The sequence below is a fragment of the Lissotriton vulgaris genome, chromosome 1_1, assembly GCF_964263255.1.
Source record: "Lissotriton vulgaris chromosome 1_1, aLisVul1.2, whole genome shotgun sequence".
Classification (NCBI taxonomy): domain Eukaryota; kingdom Metazoa; phylum Chordata; class Amphibia; order Caudata; family Salamandridae; genus Lissotriton; species Lissotriton vulgaris.
Window position 1 is genome coordinate 1,628,381,904 of NC_141685.1, and position 17,749 is coordinate 1,628,399,652.

A 17,749-nucleotide genomic window follows, 5' to 3' on the forward strand; every position below is an offset into this window, starting at 1 on the left:
ACGCGAACTGGGGCGCTAACCGGGACGCTGTCACAGATATATATATTTTTTTGAAAGTTAATTTCTCAAAATCCACTGGAGCACATATCTTGAGACCTAGCAAAGGCATATCGGGCAAACAGTCTCTACAATTTTGCCAAGTTTCATAGAAATTTTCAGCCAATTCCGTCCATCAATGCCAGAGTTATTCAACATAGAATTTTCAGAGATCCCTATTCAAAAAAATCCTAACTATATATACCTACTGGCGACCGCCAGTAGGTATATATATAGGTCATATACCAGTGATCAAGGCTACTGTGTAGTCGAAACGCGTTTGGCAGCAGCGAAATAAAGAAATTTTGAAATCTCACACGGCGTGGTCGTTTAAATGATGGAGTAGCGAGACTCGATCCAAGGAGTCTTATGGAGACGACGCAACTCTCGGTTTGGTGGAGGCAGTGAATGCTTGGATAATTTCTGCATATATATATATATATATATATATATATATATATATAATCATTTCTATGGCAAAATGAAACCCCTCATTTTGTTCCTTTGCAAATTAAATGTTTTAAGTGTTAACACTTTATTCCAATCAAGATGACTTCAGGTGTGACATACTTTTGTCATAAATAAGACTGTTAGCGCTCTAGTTGTTTTTTAGAACACTCTAGGACATTCTGTCACTGGGCTATAGTTGGGCTACATCTGGCTGATATTTGGGCTACATTTGTTTTTTTTTGTCTCTGGTGGCCATCTTTGGGCTACACTGGGCTCTAACATATATATAGCCCAATGTAGCCCAATATATATTTTTCAAAGTTAATTTTCGTAAAAACCACTGGAGCATATATCTTGAGACATAGCAAAGGCACATCGGGCTACCAGTCCCTACAATTTTGCCAAGTTTTGTGGAAATCCATTCAGCCGTTCGAGCTAAAAGTGAGTCCAGCCGCCCTATGGAAAACTCAATGTTAAAAACACGTTTTGGGACCCCCCTTTTTTCTCGGCCCCCGCTTGACGAAACCCCCCCAAACTTTCAGGGGACGCTCAGAAACACAATGTGCCATTTTCAGCCAATTCCGTCCATCAACACCAAAGTTATTCAACATAGAATTTTCAGAAATCCCTATTCAAAAAAATCCTAACTATATATACCTACTGGCGACCGCCAGTAGGTAATATATAACATTTCTATGGCAAAATGAAACCCCTCATTTTGTTCCTTTGCAAATTAAATGTTTTAAGTGTTAACACTTTATTCCAATCAAGATGACTTCAGGTGTGCCATACTTTTGTCATAAGTAAGACTGTTAGCGCTCTAGTTGTTCTTTAGAACACTCTAGGACATTCTGTCACTGGGCTATAGTTGGGCTACATCTGGCTGATATTTGGGCTACATTTGTTTTTTTTTGTCTCTGGTGGCCATCTTTGGGCTACATTGGGCTACATTTGGGCTCTAACATATGTATAGCCCAATGTAGCCAATATATATTTTTCAAAGTTAATTTTCGTAAAAACCACTGGAGCATATATCTTGAGACATAGCAAAGGCACATCGGGCTACCAGTCCCTACAATTTTGCCAAGTTTTGTGGAAATCCATTCAGCCGTTCGAGCTAAAAGTGAGTCCAGCCGCCCTATGGAAAACTCAATGTTAAAAACACGTTTTGGGACCCCCCTTTTTTCTCGGCCCCCGCTTGACGAAACCCCCCCCAAACTTTCAGGGGACGCTCAGAAACACAATGTGCCATTTTCAGCCAATTCCGTCCATCAACACCAAAGTTATTCAACATAGAATTTTCAGAAATCCCTATTCAAAAAAATCCTAACTATATATACCTACTGGCGACCGCCAGTAGGTAATATATAACATTTCTATGGCAAAATGAAACCCCTCATTTTGTTCCTTTGCAAATTAAATGTTTTAAGTGTTAACACTTTATTCCAATCAAGATGACTTCAGGTGTGCCATACTTTTGTCATAAGTAAGACTGTTAGCGCTCTAGTTGTTCTTTAGAACACTCTAGGACATTCTGTCACTGGGCTATAGTTGGGCTACATCTGGCTGATATTTGGGCTACATTTGTTTTTTTTTGTCTCTGGTGGCCATCTTTGGGCTACATTGGGCTACATTTGGGCTCTAACATATATATAGCCCAATGTAGCCAATATATATTTTTCAAAGTTAATTTTCGTAAAAACCACTGGAGCATATATCTTGAGACATAGCAAAGGCACATCGGGCTACCAGTCCCTACAATTTTGCCAAGTTTTGTGGAAATCCATTCAGCCGTTCGAGCTAAAAGTGAGTCCAACCGCCCTATGGAAAACTCAATGTTAAAAACACGTTTTGGGACCCCCTTTTTTCTCGACCCCCGCTTGACGAAACCCCCCAAACTTTCAGGGGACGCTCAGAAACAAAATGTGCCATTTTCCAGAAAATGTCAGCCAATTCGTCCATCAACGCCAAAGTTATTCAACATAGAATTTTCAGAAATCCCTATTCAAAAAAATCCTAACTATATATACCTACTGGCGACCGCCAGTAGGTAATAGGTAATATGTAATATATATATATATATATATATATATATATATATATATATATATATATATATATATATATATATATATATATATGATTTTTTTCTTATTATTTTGGCCCTCATAGGAAACAGCAAAGTTAAGTAAAGTAAAGTATGAAGTCTTATATAGCGCGCGATTACCCTGGGGCATCTCGGCGCTTGCATAGGGAACCCGTCCTGGTATTCCCCTGTGCGATAGCCCTGGAAGGGTATCCACAAGGTGAAAGCCAGGCATCCCGCCGCGAGGGGCCGTTGTGGAGATTAAGCAAGCTATTGCCCAGAGTCGCAGAGTGTGAACCCGTGAGCTGAGAAGGCACCGGAGCGAGAATTAACGAGTCCGCGGAATTTTTGAGCCCAAGACCCGCCGAGGCGGGGAATTGAACCCTGGTCCCGGACCGAACTCAAGCTCCAGGTCTGCCGCCTCTAACCCCTGAGCCACACTTCTCCACACAAAAGGGATTTTTTTTAAATGCAATCCGAATTGACATTCTGAGGCCAAGGAAAATATTTTAAATAAAGTTGCTACAAGACCACAGATCCCACTGGAGGGAAAAATAATGGTGCACAAACATACCACAACTCCAAGCATGCACAAACACTGACACTTACTTGGGAGGCCCACCTGAGGGCAATTACTAGCATGCAGAGGGGAGAAGAAGGTGTGTTACTGCTTCTGTGGACTGTTAGCAAGCCTCTGATGAAAGAGCAGGAGCTCTGAAACACGTCAGGCTATGAAAATGTTTGGAAGGAAATGCCGGTTTGAAAGAAAAGTTTCTGATGAAACGTTCTTTGCTTAGTGTGTCTTAAATTTTTGGACAACACTTTGGAAACACACACACACATATATTTATATATATTTATATTTATATATATACCCAGCTTGGCCAAAACTAGTTGCACGAATAACAATTTTTGCACCAGAATCGGAGTCTGTGCCCATTTTTGACTGATATCTACCTCTAGCGTTAGTTTTCTAGCATTGAGTTTGTGTAAACTCACAAGTGATGCAAGTTGTCTTCCTATCATGAAATGAGAGGTTATGTTTTTCTGAGATGCTTTTAAAAGGGCAACTGCGGTAAAGTAAGCTAGTTTGTGAAGAGCTTACAGTATGTGAATGGACTACATGTTCTATAACCAAGTGATTCTATAGGATATTTGATAGCAAACGTTTTGTTCTAATATCTAACATATTTCTTTCACCGCACCATGATCTTTCTGTTGCCTGTGAGCATCTTACCTCTCTAAGAATTTGAATGTCTATTTTAAATTATCTCTCTCAATTTGAGACTCTGATACCCTTTCCAGTTCCGAACTGTATGTTCCATTTGAGCATCCTTCCTACCTCTCCCTCTATGCCACCTCAGTTCCCAGGAATCTTGCCTTCCATCCATGAATGTGTGTTGCCTATCTGCTGTGAATTCCAGACTATATTAAATGGATCCTTTTCTTTACGTCTGTGTGATTTATTTCCCCCTTTATTCACTGTGATACTGAGCTGATCTTTGTACATTTCAGGATCTGTCCTCTCTGCCCAAGTAAATCGCATTTGTTTGTACAATCCTGACTGCCATCCTTTGCAATTGTGTTTTAACAGTTTTTATTGCTTTCCTAGCTGCATAAGATCCTGCAGATCTCTGTGCTGGTGGTTGAGCTCTTAGACACTGGCTCCTCAGTCCTGGTCAGCCTGGAGGATGGGTGGGACATCACAACCCAGGTAAGGATTCGTGAACAGAATTGGGACATAACACATTCTAGGCTGTGTGGCTATGGTTTTGTCCCACATTTGACTGTGATAGTGTTCAAATGCCAGTCCACAACTGCAGGAACATAATCCTCCTAAAGGCGCATTAAACACCATACACAGTGTGCTTTTTTTTACATTGCTGTTACTAATTGGTCCAGCTCTGGCTAACTGAACGGTGGCTAATCTAACCAGTTAACACTGTGGTGTGTGCATTCTTCTATATTTTCATTCTGAGGTACAGAGTACAGCCGAATTTTTGAGTGGCTAAAATTAGAAACCTGTTTGCTTTTCCTTTTGCTGTTAGTTTCCACCACAAATAATGAGACCAATAGCATAGCATTTTCTAACTGATCTGCATCTGCTCAACTTTTTGTATTATTGCCGTCATTCTTAATATATTGTTGTCTACTCGATCCTTGTCGAGCTTTCTAGTGTTCAGTAGTACTGCTGATTCAGTTTACCCTTTTGTTTCACTATAATTATCCTACAGCACACTGCTGCTAACTTGATAAAATGGCAAAAATCTCTTTTATAGGAAAACAAATTGTAGAACCCCCAATAACAGGGCCAGTTTCCCTGCTCCCCATCGTGCTTGAAGTCACAAAACATGTGGACACTGCCCACTCATGTAACTGTGTATCATCAAGAATAAACAGAAAAAAGGGCAGCAGAACACAGAAAAGTACAGTATTGCAACAAAGTTCGAGAAAATGCACTGCTTGGACTCAAAAGTACTTTGATCAAAGTGAGGACAGGGTTTCTGATTCCTACTTCCTGGAGGAGATGTACTGATATCTTGTGCTGAAAAGATCTGATCAGTCTAGCACCACCTAAAATTAGAAATCTAACTTTTCAGGAGCAGATATCTTAGGAACTCAGAATGTTCCTCTTACCCAAGAAACATTGGCCAAACAACACTAACCCAGTGCTACACTGACTTTTTAGAACCATGACCCAATTTTTAGAATTAAATACTTTCGCTACCCCCCTACCTTTAATGGACATGAGGCAGGATCAGTGTAGCTAAAGCATTGTGTGGTAGTCAGTTGTCTTATACAGTCAACACATACTCCATTGAAATGGCCACTAAATTTGCACAGACATTTCGTTTTACTGATAAAATATATATCACACAAATGATAAAGTTCGGAAATCGAGTTTCTATGAATAAATACTGTTTGCTCATCACCAGGTAAAGTGTCTTGATTTGTTTTGATCCTATTAAAATCTGGTTTCAGCACACTTCAGAATTATGAAAAACATTTGCTTCATTTTTGTTAGGTCTTGCTTAGGCAGTGCATGCGCTGCTCTGCGAGGCATGCTGTATCCAGAATATTTGCTTAAAGCGCCTCCCATCTTTTCTACTGGCTCCTGTTAGTTCCCTTCCTAAATGCCTGATTTTGTTTGGTGGATATGCTTAATTAGTCCTGCCTTTTGGTGTTTCGGACCCTACCAGCCAACTGCCCCTGTTACGTGTGGTCTTACTCTTTTTTTATGTATGTTCCTACCTACGCAATAAGGATTGTTGTGCATTCCTCATTTTGTTTCCTTTCACCATTGTTTTAGTGACGATTGTCATGTATTTACATTCTATTTTCTTTTTGTGACAATTGTCATGTATTTACATTATATATATTTTTATCTGAAAGAGACACGTTAGTGATAGATTCCTTACCTTAGAATATCCCCAGGCGTCAGACTGGATCCGGAAATTTTTGCGTAGCAATACCCCTGCACGGCGGTAGGCGTCGTCCGCCGCTCCGCGTCCGTCGTCCGCGTCGTTAGCGCCGGAATGACGTCATCGGAGTACTTAGACGCCACCCATGCGCGCTGACGTCAGTTCTTCTTTTTTCCGCGCCAGCTAGCGCAGATCCGGAGAAGCTCTACCCCTAGTCATTTTTTGACTAAACTTTTTGATCATTTCTTTCCTTGAGTCTTCGACTCTATCGGTGCCGGTAGGGATGCCCGGGTTCAAGCCCTGTTCGAAGTGCGACCGACTGATGTCGGTTACGGACCCCCATCACCGGTGCCTGAAGTGCTCAGGCCTCGACCACGACAACCGCACCTGCTCCGACTGCCGGGCCCTGACATCTAAGGCTAGGCGAGAGCGATCTCGCAAGCGACTGGAGCTCCGGCAGTTGGCCCGCGCCGTTCCAGATCCCGGTCCCACGGGAGGTCGAGGGACCGGTCGCGGGATCGGAGTCATCGCAGCTCCGGGAGTGGACACCGGTCGTCTGGATCCAAGTCCTCCGGTAAGAGGTATGAGAGGTCGGAGAGGCGTCATCGTTCCTCCGACCCACCCCGACGCTCGCATGTTGCAGCCAATGGTTCGGGCGACACCGCCCACGAGGCTCCGAGGGAGTCGCAAAGCTTCGCCGCCTGCCCCACACCTTCGGGTCCCTGGGCACGGCGCGACGCCGGACGAGATAGAGCAGTACCTCATGGCCATGAGGTCCCTCCCTCCTCAGCCGGGTTCCGTGGCACCTTCGGGCCCAACGGTCCCGGCCGGAGGCCCTAGCGGGTCGGGGGCTTCGGCCCCGACATCGTCGGGTGCCTAGGCCCCGACGCCGCCGGCGACTTCGGTCCCGGCGCCGCAGGACCTCACAACCGGATCCGGGTCGTCGCTGGTCGACCTCACGACCTCACCGGCGCCGGCCCCACGGGTGTCACCCCCGGCGCCCACTGTGGACGCAGCCCCCAATGTTTCCCTTGGTCCGACTCTGGCACCGGAACGGCGCCGCTGGGCCGCTTCCGACTGCCTTTGGAGATTTTTATTTCCACGAGGAGGCCTCGTCTGTTAATCCGTTTTACAGGAGACGGGTTACGAGGGAGATTGGAAGGGGTCTGAGGACCCTCTGGCACTGGAGTGCCAGTCTCAGCAGGACTGGACATATGAGCTTGGGGAGGCCAGTGGTATTGACACTTCGTCAGACACTGGATTTGTCTCCCCTCCCACTGTGGCTACGGAGGAGGGGGCTACTTACAGTGTAGTGTTGACGAGGGCGGCCAAGGCCTTGAGCTCCCCGTCGCGGCCGTGAGGACTAACCTCCTCACTGAGGTCCTCAAACCGCAGTCAAGCTCCAGCGAGCCTCTGCTGCCGTTCAGTGAGGCCTTGTGTGACGTTCTTGTGGGGACTTGGCCCAAGCCTGCCACAGGTCCGCCTGTGGATAGGAACGTGGCCAGACGCTACCGCCCTGCCCCGGGCGACCCTTGATTTTTGTCCACCCCTCCCACCCCGGAGAGCCTGGTTATCCAGACCTCCACCTCCCAGACCGCATTCCCATCGGCTTCGCCCGATCGGGAATCCAAGAGATATGAACAGTTTGGGAAGAAAGTGTTCTCGTCCCTAAGCTTAGGGCTGAGGTCTGTCAATACCGCCTGTCTCTCGGGCCGCTATACCCACACTCTGTGGGACGCGGTAGTGGACGTGCTGCCACAATGCCCGGAGGAGGTCCGGGCAAAACTCGCCCAAACCCTTGTGGAGGACCGAGATGCAGCGCGATATTCCATCCGGTGTGGGCTGGATACCACAGACTCACTGGGCAGGGCGATGGCAACGACAGTGGCAGTTCGACGCCACGCCTGGTTGAGATCCGCCAACTTTTCGGCCGATGTCCAGTCAACACTTCTGGACATGCCGTTCGATGGCCGTCGCCTCTTTGGCGACAAGGCAGACCATGCGCTTGAGCGTTTTAAGGACTCCAGGGCTAAGGCCAAGTCCTTGGGCCTCTCGGCCACACGCCAGCAATCGGGTGCCTTTCGCTCCTTTCGTGGCCACGGAAGGGGCGCCCCCACACGTGCTGCCAGCCACGCGCCGCAGAATGTTCAACAGCGCGGTGGCGACCGTGGAAACCGCCGTGGTGGTCGGGGACAGCGGCGAGGCCAGTCCACACCTCCCTCCGCAGCACCTGTGTCGAAACCTTCCTAGTCCGAGTTTTCAGGCCCATGTGTTCGCCATCACCTCTCCCACTGGCGCACTGTCACGTCGGACAGGTGGGTGCTGCAGATCGTCTCTCCCTCCCCTTCGAGCCGACCCCTCCAGCCATGCCACTGCAAATCCACCGCGTGTCGGGGGATCACTTGCAACTTCTGCAAGACGAAGTCACGGCCCTCTTGGCCATCGAGCACGTTCCTGGACCAGAAGTAGGGTGAGGTTGTTACTCCCACTACTTTCTGGTACCCAAGAAGGGCAAAGGAGGCCTACGCTCTATCTTGGATCTACGGAACGTCAACGGCTTCCTCCGGAAGGAGAAGTTCAAGATGCTGACTTTGGCTCAGGTCTTAGCTGCCCTGGACCCTGGAGACTGGCTGGTAGCGTTGGACTTGCAGGACGCTTATTTTCACATCCCCGTCCTGCCGGCCCACCGGCATTACCTGTGGTTCACGGTAGGCCACGAGCACTTTCAGTTTACCGTGCTCCCCTTCGGCCTTACCAGCGCCCCACGGGTGTTCACGAAGGTGATGGCGGTGGTCGCAGCTCATCTGGGCAGGTTAGGGGTTTCAGTCTTCCCCTACCTCGACGACTGGTTGTTGAAGGCGGGCTCGCCCCAGACAGTCGTCAGCCACCTCCAGACTACGGCTGACCTCCTGCACTTGCTGGGGTTCTCCATCAACGTGCTGAAGTAGCACCTGTGTCCCTCTCAGAAGCTCCTCTTCATCGGAGCGGTTCTAGACTCGGCACAGTTTCGGGTTTATCCACCCGAGCAGCGAGTTCGGGATATTCGGGCTCTGATTCCGATCTTTCAGCCCTTATCCCGAGTCTCGGTCAGGTTGACGCTGCGGCTTCTGGGGCTGATGGCCTCCTGCATCCTTCTGGTGCATCACGCCCGGTGGCGGATGCGGGCTCTGCAGTGGGACCTGAGTTTCAGTGGGCCTAGCATCAGGGCAACTTGTCCGATCATGTCTTGATCTCGGAGGACACTGCAAAACAACTGCAGTGGTGGCTCACGGACCGCGATTGGGTCAGGGGCAGATCCCTCTCCCTACCCCACGCGTCCCTCCAGGGCTGGGGAGGCCACATGGGAGAGGCGGAGATCAGAGGCCTCTGGTCTCCGGCGGAGTCCCGGCTCTACATCAACCTTCTGGAGCTGCGGGCGATCTGACATGCACTGAAGGCATTCCTCCCCTCTGTCCGGGGAAGTGTAGTGCAGGTGTTCACGGACAACACCACCGCCATGTGGTACTGCAACAAACAGGGCGGGGTGGGGTCGAGGACCCTGTGCCAGGAGGCTCTGCGCCTCTGGCAGTGGCTGGAACATCAGGGTGTGACCCTGGTGGTTCAACACCTGGCAGGCTCTCTGAATGCCAGGGCGGACGAACTCAGCTGTCGGTGCATGATGGATCACGAATGGCGTCTGAACTCGGACGTGGCACAAGGCCTCTTTCAGCAATGGGGAGAGCCTTAGTTAGATCTATTCGCTACAGAAGAGAACGCGCAATGTCATCAGGGATTTCCAAGGCGGCGCTCGCTCGGAGACGCTTTTCGTCGCGAGTGGAGTTGCGGTCTGTTGTACTCCTTTCCGCCTATACCGCTTCTACCCAGAGTGCTGAAGAAGATCAGGCACGACCGAGCCCAGGTTATTCTTGTGGCTCCGGACTGGGCACGAAGATACTGGTATCTCGACCTACTCAGCATGTCAGTCGATCCCCTGATTCGTCTGCCTCTTCACGAGGACCTTCTATCGCAGCAGCAGGGGACGGTTCTCCACCCGAACCTGTCCAGTCTCCACCTACAAGCTTGGAGATTGAGCGGCGGCAGTTGAGGCCAGTTGACTTGCCTCCCGAAGTCGGTGATATCATTCTGGCAGCCAGGCGTCCCTCCACAAAGTCGGTATACGCCTGCAGGTGGAACAGATTTGCGGCATGGTGCACAGCAAAGGCTGTGGATCCTCTCTCTGCCCCTCTCTCTGAGGTTCTTATCTTTCTTCTTTCTCTTGCCCGGCAGGGCTCTGCTCTGGGCACTCTCAAGGGCTACCTTTCTGCCCCTTCCGCCTTCTTACAGCTACCTGGTCAGCCTTCTTTATTCAAGTCCCCCATTGTCAACAGATTCTTAAAGGGCCTCACGCATATGTTCCCTCCTGTTCCATTAGTGATGCCCCAGTGGGACTTGAATCTTGTACTTACTTATCTAATGTGTGCTCCCTTTGAGCCACTCCATAACTGTCCTCTCCGTCTTCTTACCTTGAAGACTGCTTTCCTGGTTGCCATCACCTCTGCCAGGAGAGTGAGTGAGCTCCAGGCTCTTTCTTCTACACCTCCTTTCCTCTCTGTCCATCCGGACATGGTTGTGTTGCGGACGAGACCCTCTTTTCTGCCCCGGGTTGTCACGGCCTTCCACATCGGGCAGCCCATTACCTTGCCCACCTTCTTTCCGCATCCCTCGAAAGAGGAAGAGAGGCTCCACCGTCTGGACCCAAAACATGCGCTCTCTTACTATCTGGATCGCACACGCCAGTTACGGGTGGATGACCAACTCTTTGTTGGTTACGTGGGCGCTAAGAAGGGAAAGGCGGTGCACAAGCGGACCATCTCGCGGTGGATCATCTTGTATATCCAGGCATGTTACTCCATGGCCAAAAAGGAGCCCCCTGCTGGTTTGCGGGCTCATTCTACCAGGGCCACAGCGACTACAACTGCCTTGAGCCGAGGAGTGCCCTTGCAGGACATTTGCCAGGCAGCTACGTGGGCCTCGCTGCACACGTTTGCAAGACACTACTGCCTGGACAGCCAAGTCCGGAGGGATGGCTTCTTTGGCCGTTCCGTCCTCCAGGACTTTCTGGTGTGATTATTGGTTCGTAGACCCACCACAGGGGTTGGTATTGCTGGGGTATCTATTCTAAGGTAAGGAATCTATCACTAACGTATCTCTTTCAGATGCACAAGTTACTACTTGTGTAACGATATCTCTGTAAGAGACATTAGTTAGTGATAGATTCCTTACCGACCCACCCATCCTCCCCGTTCTGCGAACCGATATCTAGGGTTAAGGTCATCCCCTTTCAGGGCCCTAGTTTCATGGCACCAGTGTTGGTTCTATCATGGCTCTGCGTATCTGGCGCGGAAAAGCTGTGTATCAGAACTGACGTCAGCGCGCATGGGCGGCGTCTAAGTACGCGACGACGTCATTCTGGCGCTGACGACGGACGCGGAGCCGCGGACGACGCCTACCGGCGCGCAGGGGTATTGCTACGCAAAAATTTCCGGATCCAGTCTGACGCCTGGGGTTATTCTAAGGTAAGGAATTTATCACTAACTATCGTCTCTTACAGATATATCGTTACACAAATAGTAACTTGTGCTTTAAGGCACAGTTTTACCAACCCTGAGACTCGGTATGTAACTGTTACCACGCAACTTTTAGCATGAAATACTTTTACAACGAAACTATTACCACGCAGGACCCTTTACCACGAATACCTTTACAACGCATTACACTACAACGCAGATACTATTACAACGCATACCGTTACAACGTAAGTATAGTTAAGTTTATCTTTTTTTTTTTAAAACATTTATTAGGGATGTTGGGTTTGGGTTTTGGGGTACAGGGGTATTTTTAGGTTTCAGGTTTGGGTTTTGGGGTACAGGGGTATTTTTAGGTTTCAGGGCTGGGTTTGGGTTTTGGGGCACAGGGGTATTTTTGGGTTTCAGGGCTGGGTTTGGGTTTTGGGGTACAGGGGTATTTTTAGGTTTCAGGGCTGGATTTGGGTTTTGGGGTACAGGGGTATTTTTAGGTTTCAGGGTTGGGTTTGGGTTTTGGGGTACAGGGGTATTTGTAGGTTTCAGGGTTGGGTTTGGGTTTTGGGGTACAGGGGTATTTTTAGGTTTCAGGGCGTGGTTTGGGTTTTGGGGTACAGGGGTATTTTTAGGTTTCAGGGTTGGGTTTTGGGGTACAGGGGTATTTTTAGTTTTCAGGGTTGGGTTTGGGTTTTGGGGTACAGGAGTATTTTTAGGTTTCAGGGCTGGGTTTGGGTTTTGGGGTACAGGGGTATTTTTAGGTTTCAGGGTTGGGTTTTGGGGTACAGGGGTATTTTTAGATTTCAGGGCTGGGTTTGGGTTTTGGGGTACAGGGGTATTAGGTTTCAGGGTTGGGTTTGGGTTTTGGGGTACAGGGGTATTTTTAGGTTTCAGGGTTGGTTTTGGGTTTTGGGGTACAGGGGTAGTTTTAGGTTTCAGGGTTGGGTTTGGGTTTTGGGGTACAGGGGTAGTTTTAGGTTTCAGGGCTGGGTTTGGGTTTTGGGGTACAGGGGTATTTTTAGGTTTCAGGGCTGGTTTTGGGGTACAGGGGTATTCTTAGGGTTCTGGGCTGGGTTTGGGTTTTGGGGTACAGGGGTATTTTTAACATATATTTACAAATTAATAAATAAAAATTAATTAAAATATTTAATAATAAAATAATTATTAATTAATTAAAATATTTAAATTATTATTAATTACATTATTTTAAAATATTATATACTTACGTTGTAATGGTATGCGTTGTAATAGTACCTGCGTTGTAGTGTAATGCGTTGTAAAGGTATTCGTTGTAAAAGGTCCTGCGTTGTAAAAAATGCGTGGTAATGGTATGCGTACTAAAAGTATGCGTGCTAACATCATATATCCCTGAGACTCGAACCCAGTTCCCCCAGGTGTGAAGTCGGCATAACCTCCAGAGGTTATGCCACAGCCTCTCTCCTGCTAGGCTTAGACGTCAATGTGTTTGACTGCAACTTTTGTATTTTTTTCTCTTGCTTGAAGCAAGCTGCCGTCAGCAAAGCCTGCTTCCCCAGGCTGTCCCCCTAGTCTCCATTGTGACGCTCTCTCCCTCCCACTCTCCAGTGGTGAGAGGGGACTGGACTGTCTTTGTGCGCTTTGGCAGTGATTTGTGAGGTTAGTGCATAAAAAGTTAATTTTTATTCCCTTTTTCCTTGCTTTTCAGAACCAGATGGTAACTCTGTACTTTGATTTCAGCTCCGAGATCGGAGTGGGCTGCAAAGGTGGAAACTATCGGTTTCAAGTGAGAGGCAATGAAAACTTCCCACTGAAAGTTATTTAAACCAGGCCCTGCTTGTCAGTCTGTCTACCCAGTTTCCAAGTGGCATTCTGAGCTTTTGCTCAGATGCTGTAATCAGTTAACCCCCAGATTGCTGGCCATGTTATCAGGTTTTCTGCCGCTTGCATTTCATTGGGCCACGTTTTAGGGGAGGGCAGGAATTTAACTGCCTGACAAGTGCATTTATTGTATTCAGGCATGGTGATGTGCAAGGTCCTGCACCAATACTCCAGACCCGCTGAGATTGGAAATTAAATGAAAGTCGGTAGTTCAACTTAATTTTCCCAATAATTGTATGTTGTTTTGTAGCAGTCTCAGTATTTACATTGGCAGCGTTAAAAGAGAAAACACGTGTTGGCTTTTCTGCTTAAATATGACACATGGATGAAAAAGCACTATGTACTGTACTGATTAATCTGAAAGAGACACTTTAGTGATAGATTCCTTACCGTAGAATATCCCCAGGCGTCAGACTGGATCCGGAAATTTTTGCGTAGCAATACCCCTGCGCGCTGGTAGGCGTCGTCTGCGGCTCCGCGTCCGTCGTCGGCGTCGTGAGCGCCGGGATGACGTCATCGGAGTATATAGACGGCGCCCATGCGCGCTGACGTCAGTTCTTCTTTTTTCCGCGCCAGCTAGCGCAGATCCGGAAGAAGCTCTACCCCCAGTCACTTTTTGACTGAAAACTTTTTTGATCTTTTTGATCCTCTAGTTAGTCGATTCTCGACTATCGGTGCCAGGGATGCCCGGGTTCAAGCCTTGCTCGAAGTGCGGCCGACTCATGTCGGTCACGGACCCCCATCGCCGGTGCCTGAAGTGCTTAGGCCTCGACCACGACGATCGAACCTGCTCCGACTGCCGGGCCCTGACGTCGAAGGCTAGGCGGGAGCGGTCCCGCAAGCGTCTCGAGCTGAGGCAGTCGGCCCCGCGCCGCTCCAGGTCCCGGTCCCACGGGAGGTCGAGGGACAGGTCGCGAGGTCGGAGTCATCGACGTTCCGGGAGTGGACACCGATCGTCTGGTTCCAAGTCCTCAGGTAAGAGGCATGAGAGGTCGGAGCGACACCATCGATCCTCCGACCCGCCCCGTCGCTCGCACGATGCGACCGGGGATTCGGGCGACACCGCCCACGCGGCTCCGCGGGAGTCGCAAGCGTCGCCGCCTGCCCCACACCTTCGGGTCCCTGGGCACGGCGCGTCGCAGGAGGAGGTCGAGAGGTACCTCATGGCCATGAGGGCCCTCCCTCCTCAGTCGGTTCCCGTGGCGCCTTCGGGCCGATCGGCTCCGTCTGGAGGTCCTTCCGGGTCGGGCGCTTCGGCCCCGACGACGTCGGGTGCTTCGGCCCCGGCGCCGCTGGCGACTTCGGTCCCGGCGCCGCGCGACCTCGCTGGATCCGGCTCCGGATCCGGGACCTCGCCGGTCGACCCTACGACCTCGCCGGCGACGTCCCTTCAGGTGTCGTCCCCGGCAGCCGAAGTGGTTGCCGACCCCAATGCTTCCTACGGTCCTACTCAGGTGTCGGAGGGGCGCCGCTGGGCGCCGATTCCGTCGGCCTTCGGAGAGTTCTATCTCCACGAGGAGGCCCTGGCTGTTAATCCTGGTCTCCAGGAGCCGGGTGACGAGGAGCAATGGGAGGGGTCCGAGGACCCTCTGGCACGTGCTTGCCAGTCTCATCAGGACTGGACGTATGAGCTTGGGGAGGCCAGTGGTATTGACACCTCGCCAGACACTGGATTTACGTCGCCCCCGACTGTGGCTTCGGAGGCGGGTTCTGCTTACAGTGTAGTGTTGACGAAGGCAGCTAAGGCCCTAAACCTTGAGCTCCCCGTCGCGGCCGTGAGGACTAATCTCCTCACTGAGGTCCTCAAACAGCAGTCCGGCTCCGTGGAGCCCCTCCTGCCGTTCAACGAGGCCTTGTGTGACGTTCTTCTGGGCACTTGGTCCAAGCCCGCCACAGGCCCCCCTGTGGATAGGAACGTGGCCAGACGCTACCGCCCGGCACCGGGCGACCCTTGCTTTTTGTCCACCCACCCCACCCCCGAGAGCCTGGTCATCCAGGCCTCCAACTCCCAGACCGCATTCCCGTCGGCCCCGCCCGACAGGGAATCCAAGAGATATGAGCAGTTCGGGAAGAAGGTCTTCTCGTCTGTGAGCCTAGGGCTCCGGTCAGTGAACACCAACTGTCTCTTGGGCCGCTACACCCACACTCTGTGGGACACGGTTGCGGAGGTGCTGCCACAATGCCCTGAGGAGGTCAGGGCTAAACTCAGCCAAACCCTTGCGGACGGCCGAGATGCGGCACGCTTTTCTATCCGGTGTGGGCTGGATACCACGGACTCACTGGGCAGGGCGATGGCAACGACGGTGGCGGTTCGACGCCACGCCTGGTTGAGGTCCGCCAACTTCTCGGCCGATGTCCAGGCCACCCTCCTGGACATGCCGTTTGATGGCCGTCGCCTCTTCGGCGACAAGGCAGACCATGCGCTGGAACGTTTCAAGGACTCCAGGGCCACGGCCAAGTCCTTGGGCCTTACGGCCCCACGCCAGCAATCGGGTGCCTTTCGCTCCTTTCGTGGCCACGGAAGGGGCGCCCCACCACGGACCGTCAGCCACGCGCCGCAGAATGTTCAGCAACGCGGTGGCGGCCGTGGGAACCGCCGTGGCGGTGGTCGGGGCCAGCGGCGAGGCCAGTCCACACCTCCCTCAGCAGCCCCCGCCTCAAAACCTTCCTAGTCCGAGTTTTCAGGCCCATGTGACGCCTGTGGGAGGCAGGGTTCGCCATCACCTCTCCCACTGGCATACAGTCACTTCGGACAGGTGGGTGCTGCAAATTGTCCGAAGGGGTTTCTCCCTCCCCTTCGAGTCTTCCCCTCCATCCATGCCACCTCAATACCACCGTGTGTCGGGGGATCACTTGCAACTTCTGCAAGAGGAGGTTTCGGCCCTCTTGGCCAAGAGGGCCATCGAGCGCGTTCCTGGGCCAGAAGTAGGACGTGGCTGTTACTCCCACTACTTTCTGGTACCCAAGAAGGGCAAAGGGGGCCTGCGCCCTATCTTGGATCTGCGGAACGTCAACGGCTTCCTCCGGACGGAGAAGTTCAAGATGCTCACTTTGGCTCAGGTCCTGGCTGCCCTGGACCCAGGAGACTGGATGGTAGCGTTGGACTTGCAGGACGCCTATTTCCACATCCCCGTCCTGCCGGCCCACCGGCGTTACCTACGGTTCATGGTAGGCCAAGAGCACTTTCAGTTTACCGTGCTCCCCTTCGGCCTTGCCAGCGCCCCACGGGTGTTCACAAAGGTGATGGCGGTGGTCGCAGCCCATCTGCGCAGGCAAGGGGTGTCAGTCTTCCCCTACCTCGACGACTGGTTGTTGAAGGCGGGCTCGCCCCAGACAGTCGTCACCCACCTCCAGACTACGGCCGACCTCCTGCACTTGCTGGGGTTTTCCATCAATGTGCCGAAGTCACACCTGTGTCCCTCTCAGAAGCTCCTTTTCATCGGAGCGGTTCTCGACTCGGCGCAGTTTCGGGTTTACCCACCCGAGCAGCGGGTTCGGGATATTCAGGCTCTGATTCCTGTCTTCAGGCCGTTATCCCGGGTCTCGGTCAGGTTGACGCTGCGGCTTCTGGGACTGATGGCCTCCTGCATCCTTCTGGTGCGTCACGCCAGGTGGCGGATGCGGGCTCTGCAGTGGGACCTGAAGTTTCAGTGGGCCCAGCATCAGGGCAACCTGTCCGATCATGTCCTGATCTCGGAGGGCACTGCGAAGCAACTGCAGTGGTGGCTCACGGACCGCGACTGGGTCAGTGGCAGACCCCTCTCTCTACCCCAGCCGGAGCACGTAGTTGTGACGGACGCGTCCCTCCAGGGCTGGGGAGGCCACATGGGAGAGGCGGAGATCAGAGGCCTCTGGTCTCCGGCGGAGTCCCGGCTCCACATCAACCTTCTGGAGCTGCGGGCGATTCGTCTTGCACTGAAGGCATTCCTCCCCTCTGTCAGGGGGAGCGTGGTGCAAGTGTTCACCGACAACACCACCGCCATGTGGTACTGCAACAAACAGGGCGGTGTGGGGTCGTGGACCCTTTGCCAGGAGGCTCTGCGCCTCTGGCAGTGGCTGGAACATCAGGGCGTGACCCTGGTGGTTCAACACCTGGCAGGCTCTCTGAATGCCAGGGCGGACAAACTCAGCCGCCGGTGCATGATGGATCACGAATGGCGTCTGAACTCGGACGTGGCGCAAGGTCTCTTTCGACAGTGGGGAGAGCCTTGGTTAGATCTATTCGCCACAGAAGAGAACGCGCAATGTCAGCAGTTCTGCGCGTTGGAGTTTCCAAGGCGGCACTCGCTCGGAGACGCTTTTTGTCGCGAGTGGAGCTGCGGCCTGTTGTACGCCTTTCC

The 17,749-nt window shown here is 51.4% G+C and overlaps 1 protein-coding gene across 8 annotated transcripts in view; it reads left to right on the top strand.

Moving 5' to 3' along the window:
* Positions 1–17,749, top strand: part of SBF1 (SET binding factor 1) — a 1,591,024-nt gene that overhangs the window by 1,208,939 nt on the left and 364,336 nt on the right. For all 8 annotated transcript variants that reach the window (XM_086918836.1, XM_086918839.1, XM_086918838.1 and 5 more), the window contains one exon: positions 4,185–4,286. In XM_086918836.1, the coding sequence (XP_086774962.1) occupies positions 4,185–4,286 (102 nt within the window). The remainder of the gene's footprint in view (positions 1–4,184; positions 4,287–17,749) is intronic.